Source organism: Danio rerio, chromosome 8, assembly GCF_049306965.1.
Source record: "Danio rerio strain Tuebingen ecotype United States chromosome 8, GRCz12tu, whole genome shotgun sequence".
Classification (NCBI taxonomy): domain Eukaryota; kingdom Metazoa; phylum Chordata; class Actinopteri; order Cypriniformes; family Danionidae; genus Danio; species Danio rerio.
In genome coordinates, this window is record NC_133183.1 from 57,583,010 (window position 1) to 57,599,721 (window position 16,712).

The 16,712-nt window shown below is 40.7% G+C and overlaps 1 protein-coding gene across 2 annotated transcripts in view; it reads left to right on the top strand.

Moving 5' to 3' along the window:
• plod1a (procollagen-lysine, 2-oxoglutarate 5-dioxygenase 1a) overlaps positions 1-16,712 on the top strand; it is a 46,054-nt gene continuing 29,342 nt past the window's right edge. Inside the window, exons 1-6 of one of the 2 annotated variants that reach the window (XR_012383842.1) lie at positions 1-204; positions 911-1,002; positions 3,454-3,587; positions 4,935-5,098; positions 14,662-14,774; positions 14,984-15,047. Coding sequence is in view for 1 of the 2 variants with exons in the window: in NM_001077742.2 (NP_001071210.2) it covers positions 120-204; positions 911-1,002; positions 3,454-3,587; positions 4,935-5,098; positions 14,662-14,774; positions 14,984-15,047 (652 nt within the window). In the remaining variant the exon portion in view is untranslated. The remainder of the gene's footprint in view (positions 205-910; positions 1,003-3,453; positions 3,588-4,934; positions 5,099-14,661; positions 14,775-14,983; positions 15,048-16,712) is intronic. The other variant, NM_001077742.2, reaches the window with a different exon arrangement.

Consider the following 16,712-nt stretch of genomic DNA (forward strand, 5'->3'; position numbering starts at 1 on the left):
AGCAGAAGTGGGCAGGCTGTGCTTGAACTGGAATGTATAACTAACTTTCTCTCGAGGAAAGGCCTTATTTCATCAGTCGCCGTTACTGTAAACAGCTCTGAAGAATAACGGGTCCGAATATGAGAGGAGTTCTGGCTTTTCTCGCGTGTTTGTTTGCGTCTTTTCCCCCGCTGCACTGTAATCAGCAGGGCTCGATCCCCGAGGGTAAGGCTTTGATTTTGGTTATCACAGTTTTAGGTAAACCGCACCACTTTCTGTTCGCGATATTGTAAAGTCGCTGCTGCAGTTTTAATGTAATTCACTGCTTAATCGTTGCAAACACGGGGCGCTAGGTAAAGTTAGCAAGTCGTTAAATGGACACAAACTCACGCCGCTGACGTGGAGAAATCAGTGCGGGTCTCTTCACGGTTAATGTTGACAAACGACAACAAAATTACGCTTAACACAACAAAAAAGTCTTAAACTTTTAAAAAAGCGACAAAACCTGTGAAATTCGAAGTGAACATGCACCATGTGAGGACAACGAGACAATTGTTACATCGTACCTACGCGTTAGTTCTTGCCAGATATTGTTCAGGTTGTCAGGAATGCGGGTTGATGGCACTGCTAAAAAAGAGGAAAAAAGACTATATGACAGAAAACATCTTCGCATAAATGATTCACAATCGACGCAGATTTATTTGTTTCGTTATTTCATTATATAACCATCAGGTTTACGTGCTGTGAGAGTAAGCGAATATTCCAGATGTGCACGGAGTTCCTGTCGGATCCTCAGATGATAGGAGTGGGATGTGGGATCGCAACCCATTGGGATGAGCTCTTCCAGCACGTAGGCAGAGGAGCTGAGCAGCTGTGGAGAAGTTTGACGTTTGTCTTTCTATAATATTAACACTGTTTTGTGTGTTTTCAGGAGATCTTCTGGTGCTCACTGTAGCCACGCAGGAGACTGATGGGTTCAGACGGTTTTTGAGATCTGCTAAACACTTCAATTACACCATCAAGGTGCGGGACTTTTGCTCTCTTTTTAGCAAGTTAATAATGAATTAACCATTATGTATTAGTGGAATTGTAAAGGGATAATAATTCACACAAAAAAAATGCAATTAGTAAATTCATTATTTAGTATTCATCCTCTACTTGTTTTTTTTTGGATTTATCTCCTCTACTAATCTGAAAAGAAGATATTTTTAAGAATACTGAAACAATTCATTCATTAATTTTTCCTCGGCTTAGTTCCTTATTTATAAGGGGTCATCACAGCAGAATGAACCACCTTCAGCCTATGTTTTATGCAGCGAATGCTCTCCAGCACTGGGAAACAGCAAGTCACACTCACATTCACACACTATGGTCTATTAAGTTCATCCAATTGACCTATGCCCATTTCCAGCTTATGTTTTACGCAGCGGATGCTCTTCCAGCTGCAAACCAGTACTGGAAAACATCCATACACCCTCATCCACACACACTCATACATTACGGACAATTTAGTTTATTCAATTCACCTATAGCTTTTGTTTTTGGACTGTGGGGGAAATTGGAGCACCCCGAGGAAACCAACACAAAGAGAACATGCAAACTCCTCAAAGAAATGCCAAATGGTCCAGTCAGGACTTAAACCAGAGACCTTCTTGTTGTGAGGCGACAGTGCTAACCACTAAGCCACCATGCCGAAACTGAAACCATTTGAGCTCCATAGTGTTTTTTCTTGCTATTATGGAAGTCAGTGACTTGTTTCCAACATTCTACAAAATGTCTATTTTTGTTTTTAACAGAATAAAGAAGCGCATAAATGTTTGCAATCACCTAGAGTGAGTCGGTTTTCATTTTTAGGTGAACTATCCATTTAAAATATGTGTCTCTGACATTTTTGGTAAACCTTTTACATTGAAAATGTACAAAAGCTAGTAAGTTTTAATTTAAGCAGGGGTTCCCAAACTTTTCAGCCCGCGACCCCCAAAATAACAATGCCTGTGACTCGCGACCCCCAATATCCTCTGAGGTGGTTATAAATACAGAATCCTTGCATGCAATGGTGCACACTATTTTTCGTACATTTTTTTTATGTATGTGAGTGTTGTAAATGTGCCAGAAAGTTTAACCTGGTGTTATAAAATCAATCTCCTGCGTCTGACGCTATTGCTGTGTCTTTAATATTATGTAATTACCCCAGGGGTCACAATCCAATAAAAGTAGTAACTATAAGCTATTATAGTAACTATATACAGTAGTATAGAGTAACTATAAATTACTCTTTTTTCTTTTCAGTAGGTTATGAATAAATTTTGGTAATTCTTATAGGTAATTCTTATGGTTTAATAAAAATAAATAGATTTTTGCAAATCACTAGACGACCCCACTTTATTGTCCCGCGACCCCTTGGGGGGACACAACCTCCACTTTGAGAACCACTGATCTAAAGGGAATTACATTAGGTTTAATAGCCTATAACATTTCCTTTGATAGGGTTAATGTCTCTTTACCCAAGGCAAATTACTCAGTGACTATGGAAAAATCCTAAGATTTATTATGAAATTCAACTTTTTTAGGTTGACAAGTGGGCTGAATCTAGTTGTTTGAAGGAATAAAGAAACTAACAAAGTATAACAATTTAAAACCACAATAAATTACTCCTTATTTCTTTTAAGGAAAAAAGAGTCTAATATGTTACCAAGTGATTTTTGTTGTTAATATGCCTGACAATTTGTTTTTATGGCATATTGTTACTCTGAATTACATTTTCGTTCTTAAGAGGCACATTAATCAGGACACATTCCAACGTATATTAATAATTATACATTTTTTTGATGCTCGAAATCTCATTTTTATCTTTGAGCTATTTATTTAGTAATGATTATAATTATACTATTAATTCGGAGATGATTAACTACTCCTACTTTTAGTTTAAAAGTAGTCATTTAGTCATTTACAGTAATAATCCATTATCATCCAATCACAGTTATTTTGTTTAATAAAATTCATTACATCAAATATCACCAAGATGATCAAGTATCTTTGAAATAGTATTGTAGTTTTTTATTAAGAAGTTTGGCCTGAGGAGAAATGGTCATGCCCAACTGATCCTGGTTTCTTTCGAGGTCAGTTCGTCAACTGGTAAAGTTTTGTTTCTCGGCACTGTCACCACTGGCTTGCTTACTTTGGGACTCGTGGAGCTACTTATTGATGGATTTGCTCTTCAGTGTTTGGACTTTCAGCAGTTAAATTTAAACTGAACTGAACTAAACTCTGAAAACTGGACTAACACAGTTTTAATTGACTAGAACTTTTATGTTAAGCTGCTTTGACACAATCTACATTGTAAAAGCGCTATAGAAATAAAGATGAATTAAATTAATTACACAAAAAAAAAAATGTGAGATGCACCTTTTAAATTGCAGTTTCCGGTCTATAAACTGCAAACTGATGCTTGACATTCCTGTGGTGTTTTATTAGGTTCTCGGACGAGGTGAAACATGGAGAGGTGGAGATTACATGACAGCTCCAGGTGGAGGACAGAAAGTGCGCCTGCTGAAATCTGCACTGGAGGACATCCAGGAAGAGAAAAAAGTCATTCTTTTTGTGGATAGGTAGTTATGTCCATCATAACTAAATACATACAGTTGAAGTCAGAATTATTAGCCCCCTGCTTATTTTTTCCCCAATTTCTGTTTAACAGAGAGAAGATTTTTTCAACACATTTCTAAACATTATAGTTTTAATTTATTTTATCTTTGTCATGATGACAGTAAATAATATTTTACTAGATATTTTCAAAACACTTCTCTATAGCTTAAAGTGACATTTAAAGGCTTAACTAGGTTAATTAGGCAGTTTTGGGTAATTAGGCAAGTTGTTGTATAACAATGTTTTTTTCTGTAGACAGTCAAAAAAATATAGCTTATAATTTTGACCTTAAAATATATTAAAAAAAAAAACTGCTTTTAATCTAGCCAAAATAAAACAAAAAATACTTTCTCCAGAAGAAAAAATATTATCAGACATACTGTGAAAATTTCCTTGCTCTGTTAAACATCATTTGGTAAAAAAAAAAAAAAAAAAAAAATTCAAAAGGGGCTAATAATACTGATATTAGCCCCTTTCACACACACAGACCTTTCCGGAAAATTACCGGCAATTTTCCGGAAAGGTTGTATGTGTGAACAGGTCCTTTTTGAAAATACCGGTAAATTAGTTCGGGCTATTTTCCGGAAAGAGAAGTTGTAACATTACTGGTAATTTGCCGGAATGCTGCGCTGTGTGAATGCAGAAGGAAGATTGCCGGAAAGAGCGCGTGCACGTCTAGAATGTGCTGACGTAAGATGTCTGCTTTAGCCAATCAGAACATTCAGACGCATTCACATCCGCGCGGTTTTTGAGAATAAAAGCCTTAGAATATTTTTCCAGACACATTTAGCTGCTAGAAATTAGTCAGATCACGTTTATATGTTCATCTTAATGCCAACCGTGTAATTAATTATCGATAAGATGCTTATGATAAGCCGTTGTTTGTTTACCTTCAAGCTTTGCGTGTGCCCATGAAACAGCCCATGGGCACACACACATATCATGTACATCTCGACATGCGAAAGTGTTTCTCGATATGTTTTCATCGAAGTTGTTCACAGTACTGATCCATCCAAAGAGTTTGTGCTGTAGTCAAATGTTTACAAACACAAGGGCAGCCGTTTAGAGGTCATTTCTGGTTAATGATGTCAGAATTTAACGGTATTTTGGAATGGATGTGTGAATGCTCTTTTCCGGAAAAATTCCGTAACGTCCTCGCCTGTGTGAACAGCACTTTTTTGAATTTACCGGTAAAGTCGTTCCGGAAATTTTCCATATTCTTACCGGTATCACTGTGTGAAAGGGGCTATTGTGTGTGCTCTTTCAATCATAAGAGTTGATTATTAACGTTTGTTTATGTCTTTCCACAGCTATGACGTGATTTTTTCGTCTGGTCCCAAAGAGCTGCTGAAGAAGTTTCAGCAGGCCAAACACAAAGTAGTGTTCTCCGCCGAGACTCTGATCTGGCCGGACCGTCACCTAGAGGACAAACATCCTCATGTCAGGGAAGGGAAGAGGTTTCTTGGAGCAGGAGGCGAGTATTTCTCTCTTTCTTTTTCAGCATTTTTTGTTGACCGTTGAACGTTTTGCATTCACATTAAATGTTATGCATTTTAACGTGGCGATATCAATGGCCCACATTTCCTGCTTGTTGCCAAACTATTTCATAACCGTAGCAAGAGGCAATTTAACCATATCTTAATGTTAATAAAGCTCCCATAGCATCATTTATCAATATGTGGACCTTATTGGATTCTTGTAAGCTAGGGAAATTAAAAATAAAATACAGGCAATACATTAGGACCACTGTTATTGTTTTACATCCATCAAAACGGTCTATACATAAACCTCACGGTGGGATGTATTGATGCATTAAATTTTTTTTAGTACATTTACATTACATTTACGTAGTCGTAATTATAATGCCGGATTAATTTAAATCCCATCAGATGGAGGAGTTTTCTACAAAAATACTGGTAAATGCAATACTTTTGGTCACACTTTATTTTTCCGGAGTTTCCTCCGTTTGCTCCAGTTTTCCTTAAAGTCCTAAGACATGCGCTATAGGTGAATTGATTAAGCTAACTTGACCATAGTATATATGTGTGTGTGTGTGTGTGAGAATGAGAGTGTATGGGTGTTTCCCAGTACTTAGTTGCAGCTGGAAGGGCATCCGCTGAGTAAAACATGTGCTGGATAAGTAGGCTGTTCATTCCCTGATAAATAAAGGGACTTGTTTATTTAGTTTATTTAAGCTGCTTATTAATAGTTAGTATGTAGTAGTTGGGTTTGGTATTGGGTAAGACTGGGGATGCAAAATAAGATCATACTTTATAAGTGCCATCAATCTAATCAATAGGCAGGTAATACGCCAGAAGTAAATGTGGTGAATTTTTGCTAAAGTGTAACCATAAGTGTGACCAGGAAAAGGTGATTGTCGTGCATCAGACCAGACGCATGTGGATAGATGTTTTATTTATACTTAAATGAGCGTTATGCCGAGTTCAGACTGCATGATTTTCAAAGTAGTCGTGTCACAGATGTTTTCACACTGCATGACTATCTGGGCTGGCGTTTCGTCGCTGCTTTGTTTACACTGCAAGATGGATCGGCCACAGGGACTTTCACATTGCATGACTTTACTATAGGAAAAATCGCCGACAAGTTCATCCAAACTACGTCTCACAGCCAAAAACACGTCGTATATCTTTTGTTATTAACTACATAATTGTCACGACCGGGCCTTGAACCCGGGTCTCTGGTGTGGAAACCGATGTGTATACCACTAAGCCACAGAGGAAGTTGTGTTGGACCCAAACGAAAACACTCCAAGAGGGAATCCAGAAAACAAGGATTTATTAAAAAAAATATCAACTTAGGTTCTTCTCAAAAATGAGGTAGCAAAACAGACAACTTAGGTTCTTCTCAGAATGAGGTATACAAAATACTCTAACAGTATAATAAACATGTAAAGAAAACTCCACGAGGGGAGAAAACAAACAGATAATTAATGCAGTCAGCAACAAGGAAAATAAAACACTCTTACTAGACGTAGCTCAGGAGATCAAGGGAAACGCAAGGCAAGTTCACAAGAGATGACTCAAACACCGAGTGAGGAACACAGACAAAGTGACAACTTAAATACACTGGCTGGAACAAGTCACAGGTGATCTAAATTAAGTAAACAAGAACACATGAGGAAGAACAAATACAGAGGGGAAACACGGGGACCTCTAGGGGAATGGAGACAAACTGCAGGATGGTGACAGGACCCCCTCCTTTAGGAACGGCTCCTGACGTTCCTACCAGAACACCCTGGCCTCTGGGTATGAAACTCCCGGATTAAACTAGGGTCCAGGATGTCTTTGGCAGGAATCCAGGAGCGCTCTTTTGGCCCGTAGCCCTCCCAGTCAACCAGATACTGAAGTGAGTTCTGGACCCTCCTGGAGTCCAGTATCCGGTGGACCGTGTAGGCTGGCTGGCCGTCAATGATCCTGGGAGGTGGAGGGGGTCTGCGAGGGGGGGCAAAGGGAGAAGACAAGACAGGTTTTAATAAAGAGACATGAAATGTGGGATTAATTCTAAGTGAACGAGGAAGATACAAACGATAAGAAACAGGGTTAACTTTCCTGGCTATTCTAAATGGCCCGATGAACCTCTGGGACAATTTTCTCGACTCAACCCGGAGTGGAAGGTTCTTAGTGGCCAACCAGACTCTCTGGCCAACCCGGAAAGTAGGAGGCCTTCGACGACGGCGATTAGCCTGATGTTGGTATCTCAGGGAGGTTCGAAGGAGAGCGCTTCTAGCTCTCCTCCAGGTTCGTCGACAGCGTCGAACAAAGTGCTGGGCTGAGGGAACTCCCACTTGGACCTCTTTCTCAGGAAACAATGGAGGGGTATAACCAAATTGGCATTCAAAAGGGGAAAGTCCGGTGGCTGAGGACTTGAGGGTGTTGTGGGCATATTCAGCCCACATTATGTAAGATGACCAAGTGGTGGGGTTATTGGCTGCCATGCACCGTAGAGTGGTTTCCAAATCTTGGTTAACTCGTTCTGTCTGACCATTAGACTCAGGATGGAACCCGGATGATAGGCTGGCAGTGGTTCCGAAGAGTCTGCAAAAAGCCCCCCAGAATCTGGACAGAAATTGTGGACCTCGGTCAGAAACAATGTCTTGGGGAATGCCAAAGACTCTGAAAACATGGCTTATTATGAGCTCAGCAGTCTCTTTAGCCGATGGCAACTTGGGCAGAGGAATGAACCGGGCAGCCTTGGAAAATCGGTCCACCACAACCAATATGACCGTGTTGCCCTGGGAGAGTGGAAGTCCTGTAATGAAATCCAGGGAAAGGTGTGACCAAGGCCTGTGGGGAACAGGTAAGGGATGGAGCAGTCCCTGAGGTCGCTGGTGTGATGATTTTCCCTGACAACATACTTGGCAGGCCTCCACATAACCTTTAACATCTTCCTTTATGGAAGGCCACCAAAAGCGACGTCGGAGGAATTCTAAAGTACGGGAACTACCTGGGTGGCAGGTCAATACAGACTCATGACCCCACTGCAAGACCTGAGCTCGCACTGCTCGAGGGACATATAGAGCCCCCAACGGTCCATTCCCTGGATCAGGTTCTTTGGTTTGAGCCTTACGGACCACTTGTTCCAGATCCCATCTGAGGGGGGCAACAATCCTTGAACTAGGAATAATAGAAGAAACAGGTTTTTCATGTGTCTCTGGAGAGTAGGCTCGGGACAAGGCATCAGGCTTAAGGTTCTTGGAACCGGGTCTATAAGTCAGGATGAACTGAAATCTGTTGAAAAACAGAGACCATCGAGCCTGCCGAGGGTTCAGTTGCTTGGCCTGCTGGAGATATTCTAGGTTCTTATGGTCTGTAAGTACCTGGAAAGGATGTCGAGCGCCCTCAAGCCAATGGCGCCATTCTTCCAAGGCCAACTTAACAGCAAGCAGCTCTCGGTCCCCCACGTGGTAGTTGCGCTCAGCATTAGACAGGCGACGTGACATGAAAGCACAGGGGTGTAGTTTTCCATCCTCATTCCTCTGTGATAAAATGGCTCCTACACCCACATCTGAGGCATCCACCTCTACCATAAAAGGTATGTCTGGATTAGGGATAGAGAGTATGGGAGCTGAGGTGAATCGATCCTTGAGATCCTGGAAGGCAGCCGCTGCTTTAGGGCCCCATTCAATCTTGACTCCTCCTCCCTTTGTCAGTGCTGTCAAGGGAGCCACAACTGAGCTGAAATTCCTGATAAACTTTCTGTAAAAGTTTGCAAAGCCCACAAACCGTTGCACCTCTTTTACTGTGGTTGGAATAGGCCAGTTGAGAACAGCTTTAATCTTACTAGGGTCCATCTCCAGGTGACCAGGGGTGACAATGTACCCAAGAAACTTAGTCAGGGAAACATGAAACTCACATTTTTCTGGCTTGACAAAGAGATGATTTTCAAGGAGTCTTTGGAGAACCCTGCTGACATGGCCCTCGTGCTCCTCCATGGACTTGGAAAATATAAGTATATCGTCCAGATAAACGAATACAAATATATTTAACATGTCTCGGAGGACGTCGTTGATAAGTGCCTGGAACACGGCAGGGGCATTGGTAAGACCGAAAGGCATCACTAGGTATTCATAGTGGCCTGTGGGGGTGTTAAAAGCAGTCTTCCATTCATCTCCTTGCCGTATCCGCACCAGATGGTAGGCATTGCGAAGGTCGAGCTTGGTAAAAATGGAAGCTCCCTGCAGCAGCTCAAAGGCAGTAGCCATAAGAGGCAGGGGATATCGATTCCGAATGGTTATCTTGTTAAGACCTCGGTAATCGATACAAGGCCTAAGCCCCCCATCCTTCTTCCCCACAAAGAAAAAGCCAGCACCAGCAGGGGAAGTGGAGGCTCGGATGATGCCAGTTGCCAGGGACTCTTGGATGTAAGCATTCATAGCAGCCTGTTCAGGGGGAGATAGGGAGAAGACTCTGCCTCTAGGAGGGGAGGAACCGGGGAGAAGGTCAATTGCACAGTCGTATGGGCGGTGAGGTGGTAAAGAGGTGGCTCGAGACTTACTGAATACTGCCCTAAACTTATGATAGACAGCGGGAACTTGAGACAGATCTACAGAATCTTGAGGCTCGGGATGAGGGGCAGAGAGGCTCTGGGTAAAACAGGTGAAGTGACATGAAGGACTCCAATCTAGAATGGAACCAGTAGACCAGTTGATATGGGGATTATGTCTGTGCAACCAGGGATGACCTAGAATGACCGGATACTCGGGAGAGTCAATAAGGTAGAAAGTCTCCTCCTGCTGGTGTTTAGCAATGGTAAGCTTCAGGGACTGAGTGGCCTCAGTTACTTTGCCGGGTTCAAGGGGTCTACCATCCAAAGCAGTTACTGACTGGGGATGAGGGAGAAGGTGGGTAGGAATCTTAAGTTTCTTGGCCAAGGAGAGATCTATGAAATTACCTGCGGCCCCTGAATCGATCATTGCCTGGACCGGGAACTGATGACTCTCCCAGGACAAAAAAGCTTTGAGAGCTAGAACGGTGTTGGCAGGAGGAACTCTTATTTTCCCCATCACAGTCCTCCTGTAACTCGGTGGGGACCCTCGTTTCCCGACAGTTCTGGACAAGTGGATCGAAAATGACCAGACATACCACAGTAAAGGCATCGTCGCTCCCTCATCCGTCTGTCCCTTTCACTGGGAGAGAGTCTGGAACGACCTAGCTGCATATCTTCTGGAGGCTCGGGAGCTTGTTCATTGACTGGGGGAAGTCTGACTGGTGGAGCATGAACTGGAGATGCAGGTTTGTGAACAGGAGTTTGGGACTGGGATGCTCTGCCTCGAGTCATTCTCCGTTCTCTCAAGCGAATATCAAGGCGAATGGCCATATCAATAAGGGATTCTAGGTCTTTGGCTGGTTCCCGGGTGGCCATCTCATCTTGAATGGATTCAGCTAATCCACCCAGAAAGCAGACTCTTAAGGCCTCGTCATTCCATCCACTACCTGCTGCAATAGTTCGAAATTCAATGGCGAAGTCTGCAGCGCTGCGAGGACCTTGACGGAGAGTAAGGAGACGTTTGGAAGCCTCCTGTCCACTAACTGGGTGATTGAACACCTTCTTGAATTCCTTCTCAAAGGCTGTGTATGACTGGCAATAACTAGGCTGGGACTCCCATGCCGCAGAGGCCCAAGACAATGCCTTGTCAGTCAGAAGGGTGATAATATAAGCGATCTTTGAGCGGTCAGTGGGAAAACTTGAGGGCTGAAGCTCAAAAGTGAGAGAGCACTGGGTGAGAAATCCCTGACAGGAACTAGGATCTCCTGAGAATGGCTTGGGGGGTGGAAGTCTGGGCTCTGCAGCAGCTACTGGAGCACTGTTGGTACTTAGGGGTGGTGCAGCAGGAGAAACAGGAGAAGAAACCCCAGGAAGGCTTTGAAAGAGTTGCCGAATGGACGACGTGACATCAGCAAGGAGCTCTGAGTGTTTTGTCATCACCTCCTCTTGACGACGGAGAACCTCTTCATGACGCTGGAACGAAGCTTCATGACTGCCAATCACTGCCAACAGATCTTTGGTACTGAGTGCCTCTGGGTCCATGTCTGACTCGGTGTTTCTGTCACGACCGGGCCTTGAACCCGGGTCTCTGGTGTGGAAACCGATGTGTATACCACTAAGCCACAGAGGAAGTTGTGTTGGACCCAAACGAAAACACTCCAAGAGGGAATCCAGAAAACAAGGATTTATTAAAAAAAATATCAACTTAGGTTCTTCTCAAAAATGAGGTAGCAAAACAGACAACTTAGGTTCTTCTCAGAATGAGGTATACAAAATACTCTAACAGTATAATAAACATGTAAAGAAAACTCCACGAGGGGAGAAAACAAACAGATAATTAATGCAGTCAGCAACAAGGAAAATAAAACACTCTTACTAGACGTAGCTCAGGAGATCAAGGGAAACGCAAGGCAAGTTCACAAGAGATGACTCAAACACCGAGTGAGGAACACAGACAAAGTGACAACTTAAATACACTGGCTGGAACAAGTCACAGGTGATCTAAATTAAGTAAACAAGAACACATGAGGAAGAACAAATACAGAGGGGAAACACGGGGACCTCTAGGGGAATGGAGACAAACTGCAGGATGGTGACAATAATGAGAAAGAAGCCTTTAATGGGGTAGAACATGTACATGTTTGCTCACCTGGGTTAAAAGGGAATTAGCCATTTCCTCAACGTTGATAATAAACTAATTTCTTTCTGTATAAAACGTCAAACAGACACAGTTGCTCCTGAGTCCTGTCAAACCTCCACTAGTTTTTCCTCCATTTCGTGGGTCTAAATAAACCGAAAAAGAGCACTTTTAACTTCTCCCCCAGCCTCCCGCTGGCCTGCAGCAGGTATAAACACACGCACACACAAGTGAAAGCTGCTCTCTCATTGGCTGTAGGCGATCGCTGATGTTATTTTCAGTTAAAACTCATTTCACACAAGATGATTTGAATCGCCGACAGCTCCAGATATTTAGCACGCCAAATATCTCGCAGGCATCGGCGACTCATCGGCGATTCTCTCAGATCGCGTCTTTGATAGTTCATACTGTGTGATTGCCACTCACGTGCACGAGCAGCGATTTGCCTGTGATTTCATGCATTTGTCGGCGATTTCTCAAAACCTGTCGGTGGGCCAAAATCGGGGCTAAAATCACGCAGTCTGAACTAGGCATTAATGAATGTTGTATGCAGTAGTTGTTTTCAGAGAACAGTTCCAAGGGACTGTTATTGTTAGAAAATCAAAGTATTTATTTATCTAAAAATATTTACAAAGATAGACATAATAAAAGAGTGTTAGTATTATGCCAGGTTTACACAAAATGCAGAGCACCGTGTCACTTGCTCTAGATACTCACGGGATGTTTTGTGAATTTTCAGCTTGAGTTGAAATGTTTGGACTGAAATATTTGCAGAAGACGCGATTGAGGCAAATTCCATTCCTTTCAATTATTCATTTCCATTCTGCTTAGTTTTTATTTCAGAGGTTGCCACAGCGGAATAATCAGTTAACTATTCCAGCATATGTTTTTACGCAGCGGATGCCACCCAGTAACCTCACACAATCATTCACACACACTCATACACTACGGACAATTTAGTTTGTCCCAATTCACCTATAGCACATGTCTTTAGACTGTGGGGGAAACCGGAGCACCAGGAAGAAACATGCAAACTCCACACAGAAATGCCAACTGACCCAGCCAGCATTTGAACCAGCGACCTTCTTGCTGTGAGGCTATAGTGATAACCATTCAGCCTCCGTGCCACCCAGGATTTATTTCAATAAAATGTATTATATAAAAATAAAATTATAAATATGCAACAATTTAAATAATAATAAAAAATCATGAAAACAAATGCAGCGTCAGTACAGAGACCACATTCGTTATCTCTGGCAAGTTTTCAAACTGAACCCAAACTTAGACAGAAAAAACTTAGAAAAATGTGCTTCCAGTTAATTTACAACTTTAAAGGTGTTCATGTGCATTCGACTTATTTTATATTTAATCTTATATAATCTCAACTTGACATGAACCATGCACCATACTGTATGTTTTACAAGGGCAGATTTACTATTAAAAGGGTTTATTTACAATGATATACTAAAAAAAGGAAAGGTGTTTTTCTTTTTCAATCCGTGCTCACAGGGATCCATCAATATGAACAAAAATACTATATGATATATTTTTGGAGCTCCGGTTTCCCCCACAGTCCAAAGACATACGCTATAAGTGAATTAAACTAAATTGTTCGTAGTGTACGAGTGTGTATGGGGGTTTCCCAGTTCTGGTTTGCAGCTGGAAGGGCATCCGCTGCGCAAAACAAATGCTGGAATTAGACATGGGCCAGTTTAAGATTCTGACGGTATGATAACCTTGGATAAAAATATCACAGTTTCATGGTATTGTGATTACTGCTCTAATAAATATTCCTTTTAAACGTCTGGGTAAAAAACAAAAACTTTTTTCCCTTTGAATACAATATATTTTATTTTGAGAAACATTTCATATATTTTTGAACTTTCCAGCAGGCACAGGACGTCAACATGACATCAGATTGACGTTGTACCCCAAAATGGACATTGCATTTTGTTTGGAATTGAAAATCAAGTTGACATCAAAACCCAATGTCCAACCTAAAATTAACCAAATATTAATATCTAATGATGTTACAGCTTGACGTTGTGTGGTTGTTACCACTATGATGTCTATCAGACCTAAATTTTGGTTGCCGTACCCAATGAATTAATGCCAATATTTGACGTCAATATGACTTTGGTTTAAGATGTTGGCTCAACGTTGGATTTTGGTCACTTTCCAACACAACTTAAAATCACCGTCGCTACTGGGCATCAAAATAATGTTGTCATTAGATGCTGGCTAGACATTGAATTTTAGCCACCTGTTGTCACAACCTAAATCTAATATAATATAATTAATTATATCATTAAATCAATCATTCTGCTTTCATTTGTTTCAAAGATTTGTAAATAAATGTAAATATAAATCTTACACATAAGTTACTTTAAGTTAAATCTTGGTGGTTTTAAAACCTTGACTTTTCCAAAATGCAGTAAACCTTGAAAACGGTTATCATGTCATGTCTAGCTGGAATACAATAGTGTGCGGTTTATTCTGCTGTGGCGTCCTCTGTAATAGAAGCTAAGCTGAAGGAAAATGACCGAATGAATAACTAAAATATGAAAAATTCGGTGGCTGAATATATTTTTTGTAAGAGTTTACTGAGAAATGCTAATCAGGAAGTCTGAAACTTTTAGTTTCATATGCTACGATCTCTGAGAAATGTTCAGAATGTTCCATATTTTTGGTCTGATGTCAGAAACACAAACAGCTGCAAATACGTCAGACATACTCTCTGAAGAGTCACTCCTTCTCTGTTTTCACAAGTAAAAATTAAAAGATAACTGTAAGTCATTTAATTACACCATCTAAACCATATAATTACATGTTTTGTATCTGTTTATAGGCTTTCTTTTTTTATGATTGTAACGTAGGCTTTCCCTTTTTTGCAGGCTTTATCGGCTATGCAGCAAACCTTAAAAAGATGCTTTCTGACTGGTCAGGAGCTGACGGCGACAGCGACCAGCTGTTTTACACAAAGATTTACATCAACAAAGAGAAAAGAGTACGTTTTTCTCTCTCTTCTTTTGGTATAGTGTATATTTTAAGTGGTGCCAACCATAGTGTGGTTTCCTAGAACTTTATTGCTCCGCTTTAAGATATTGCGCCTTGTTTACAGAATGCACATTCAAGTTCACAGCTTTCAGTAATGACACATTTGAAAAGTGTTTATGCTGCTTTTTGACGTTTTCTACCCTGTCATTTCCTCTTCAGAAGTCTATAAATATAACTCTGGACAGCAAGTGCAGATTGTTCCAGAACCTTCATGGAGCTCTTGGTAAGTGTAAGCTTTAGGCTTGATCACAGAAAAGCTTAAATAAAAACACAACTGAGACGTTAACCCTTTATTAGCCACTGACTTAAGCCAAGCTTAAGTTTGTGTCACTATATTGCAATTAAATCCTAATCTAATTATGACAAACTATATATTGTTGGAAAGGTCTAAATACATACATTACCTGACAAAAGTTCTGTCATCGATCACATTTGTAAGAGCAACACGTAATAACTTGATCTCTAGTTGATTATTTGGAAAAGTGGCAGAAGGTAGATGAATTATCTGTTGAGCTGCATCCCAATCATCACAAATACTGCAGAAGACCTACTGGAACCCGCATGGACCCAATAATCTCATAGAAATCAGTCAAGTTTGGTGAAGGAAAAATCATGGTTTGGGGTTACATTCTGTATGGGGGCATGCGAGAGATATGCAGAGTGGATGACAACATCAACAGCCTAAGGTATCAAGACATTTGTGCGGCCCCTTATATTACAAACCAAAGAAGAGGGCAAATTCTTTAGCTGGATAGCGCTCCTTCTCATACCATATTAAAGTTTCTGAAAGCAAAGAAGATCAAGGTGCTCCAGGATTGCCCAGCTCAGTCACCAGATGTGAACATTATTGAGCATTGATTGGGCATTGAAGATGAATCCAAAGAATCTTGATGAACTCTGGGAGTCCTGCAAGAACGCTTTCTTTGCCATTCCAGATGACTTTATTAATAAGGTTTTTGAGTCGTTGCAGGGATGTATGGATGCAGTCGTCCAAGCTCATTGATGTGAGTAGTATAGTCTATACTGGACATTATTTCTGTTAAGTGGCAAGACTTTTATCTAAGCAAAGTCAGACCTTACTGTCCTAATTAAATTATTAAAAATCAAAGCATGATCATATTTTATTTTGGTAGAATAAGCATAATCTAAAGGCCTTTGTCTTTCATATAAGCCACTTCTGATTCTAGTAATCAACTGGAAGTCAAATTATTATTTTGCTGGTCTTAAAATTTGGATAGGCGACAAGACTTTTGTAAGGTAGTGTATTATACATTGTTTTTATTTATTTATTTTATTTATTTATTTATATTTATTTATTTTTTACGGAGGAAGAGCAAAGAAAAGTACTGTCATCCTTTAACCTATGGGAACGTTTTCTCTTACATTTTAAACCATAATATCATAGTCTAACCGTAAATCAATCATGACAAACTATATATCATTTGAAAGCTTAAAATTTCTAAAGTTTTTAAACCTGGCAATGGATTTTTGTATAGATATCATTGAGCTATTTTTTTAATTTGCAATGGGTATATTCATCATAGGTGTAAAGAATGACTTCGCTACAGCAATCCACATGTAAAAAAATATTTAGATGATTATTAGAGGGTAATTACAAATCAAAAACCTCCAAATTGCTCATACCACTTTAAAAATGTGTCTACGTACAAATATTGTGAAAAAACATTCACAGAATGAAGAAATACAGCACTATCATACACCCAGCACAATAAGGCGCAAGGCATGTATGCTGTGATTTGTTGCTGTTTTCAGACCAGCGCAACGGTAATATTTAAGTTTTGCACCAGGCTGTTTAAATAGCGAATTAATTTGCACCACTTGGTGGACTCATGGGTGTGCTGGTCTGAAAAGGTGTATTACGTTGCGT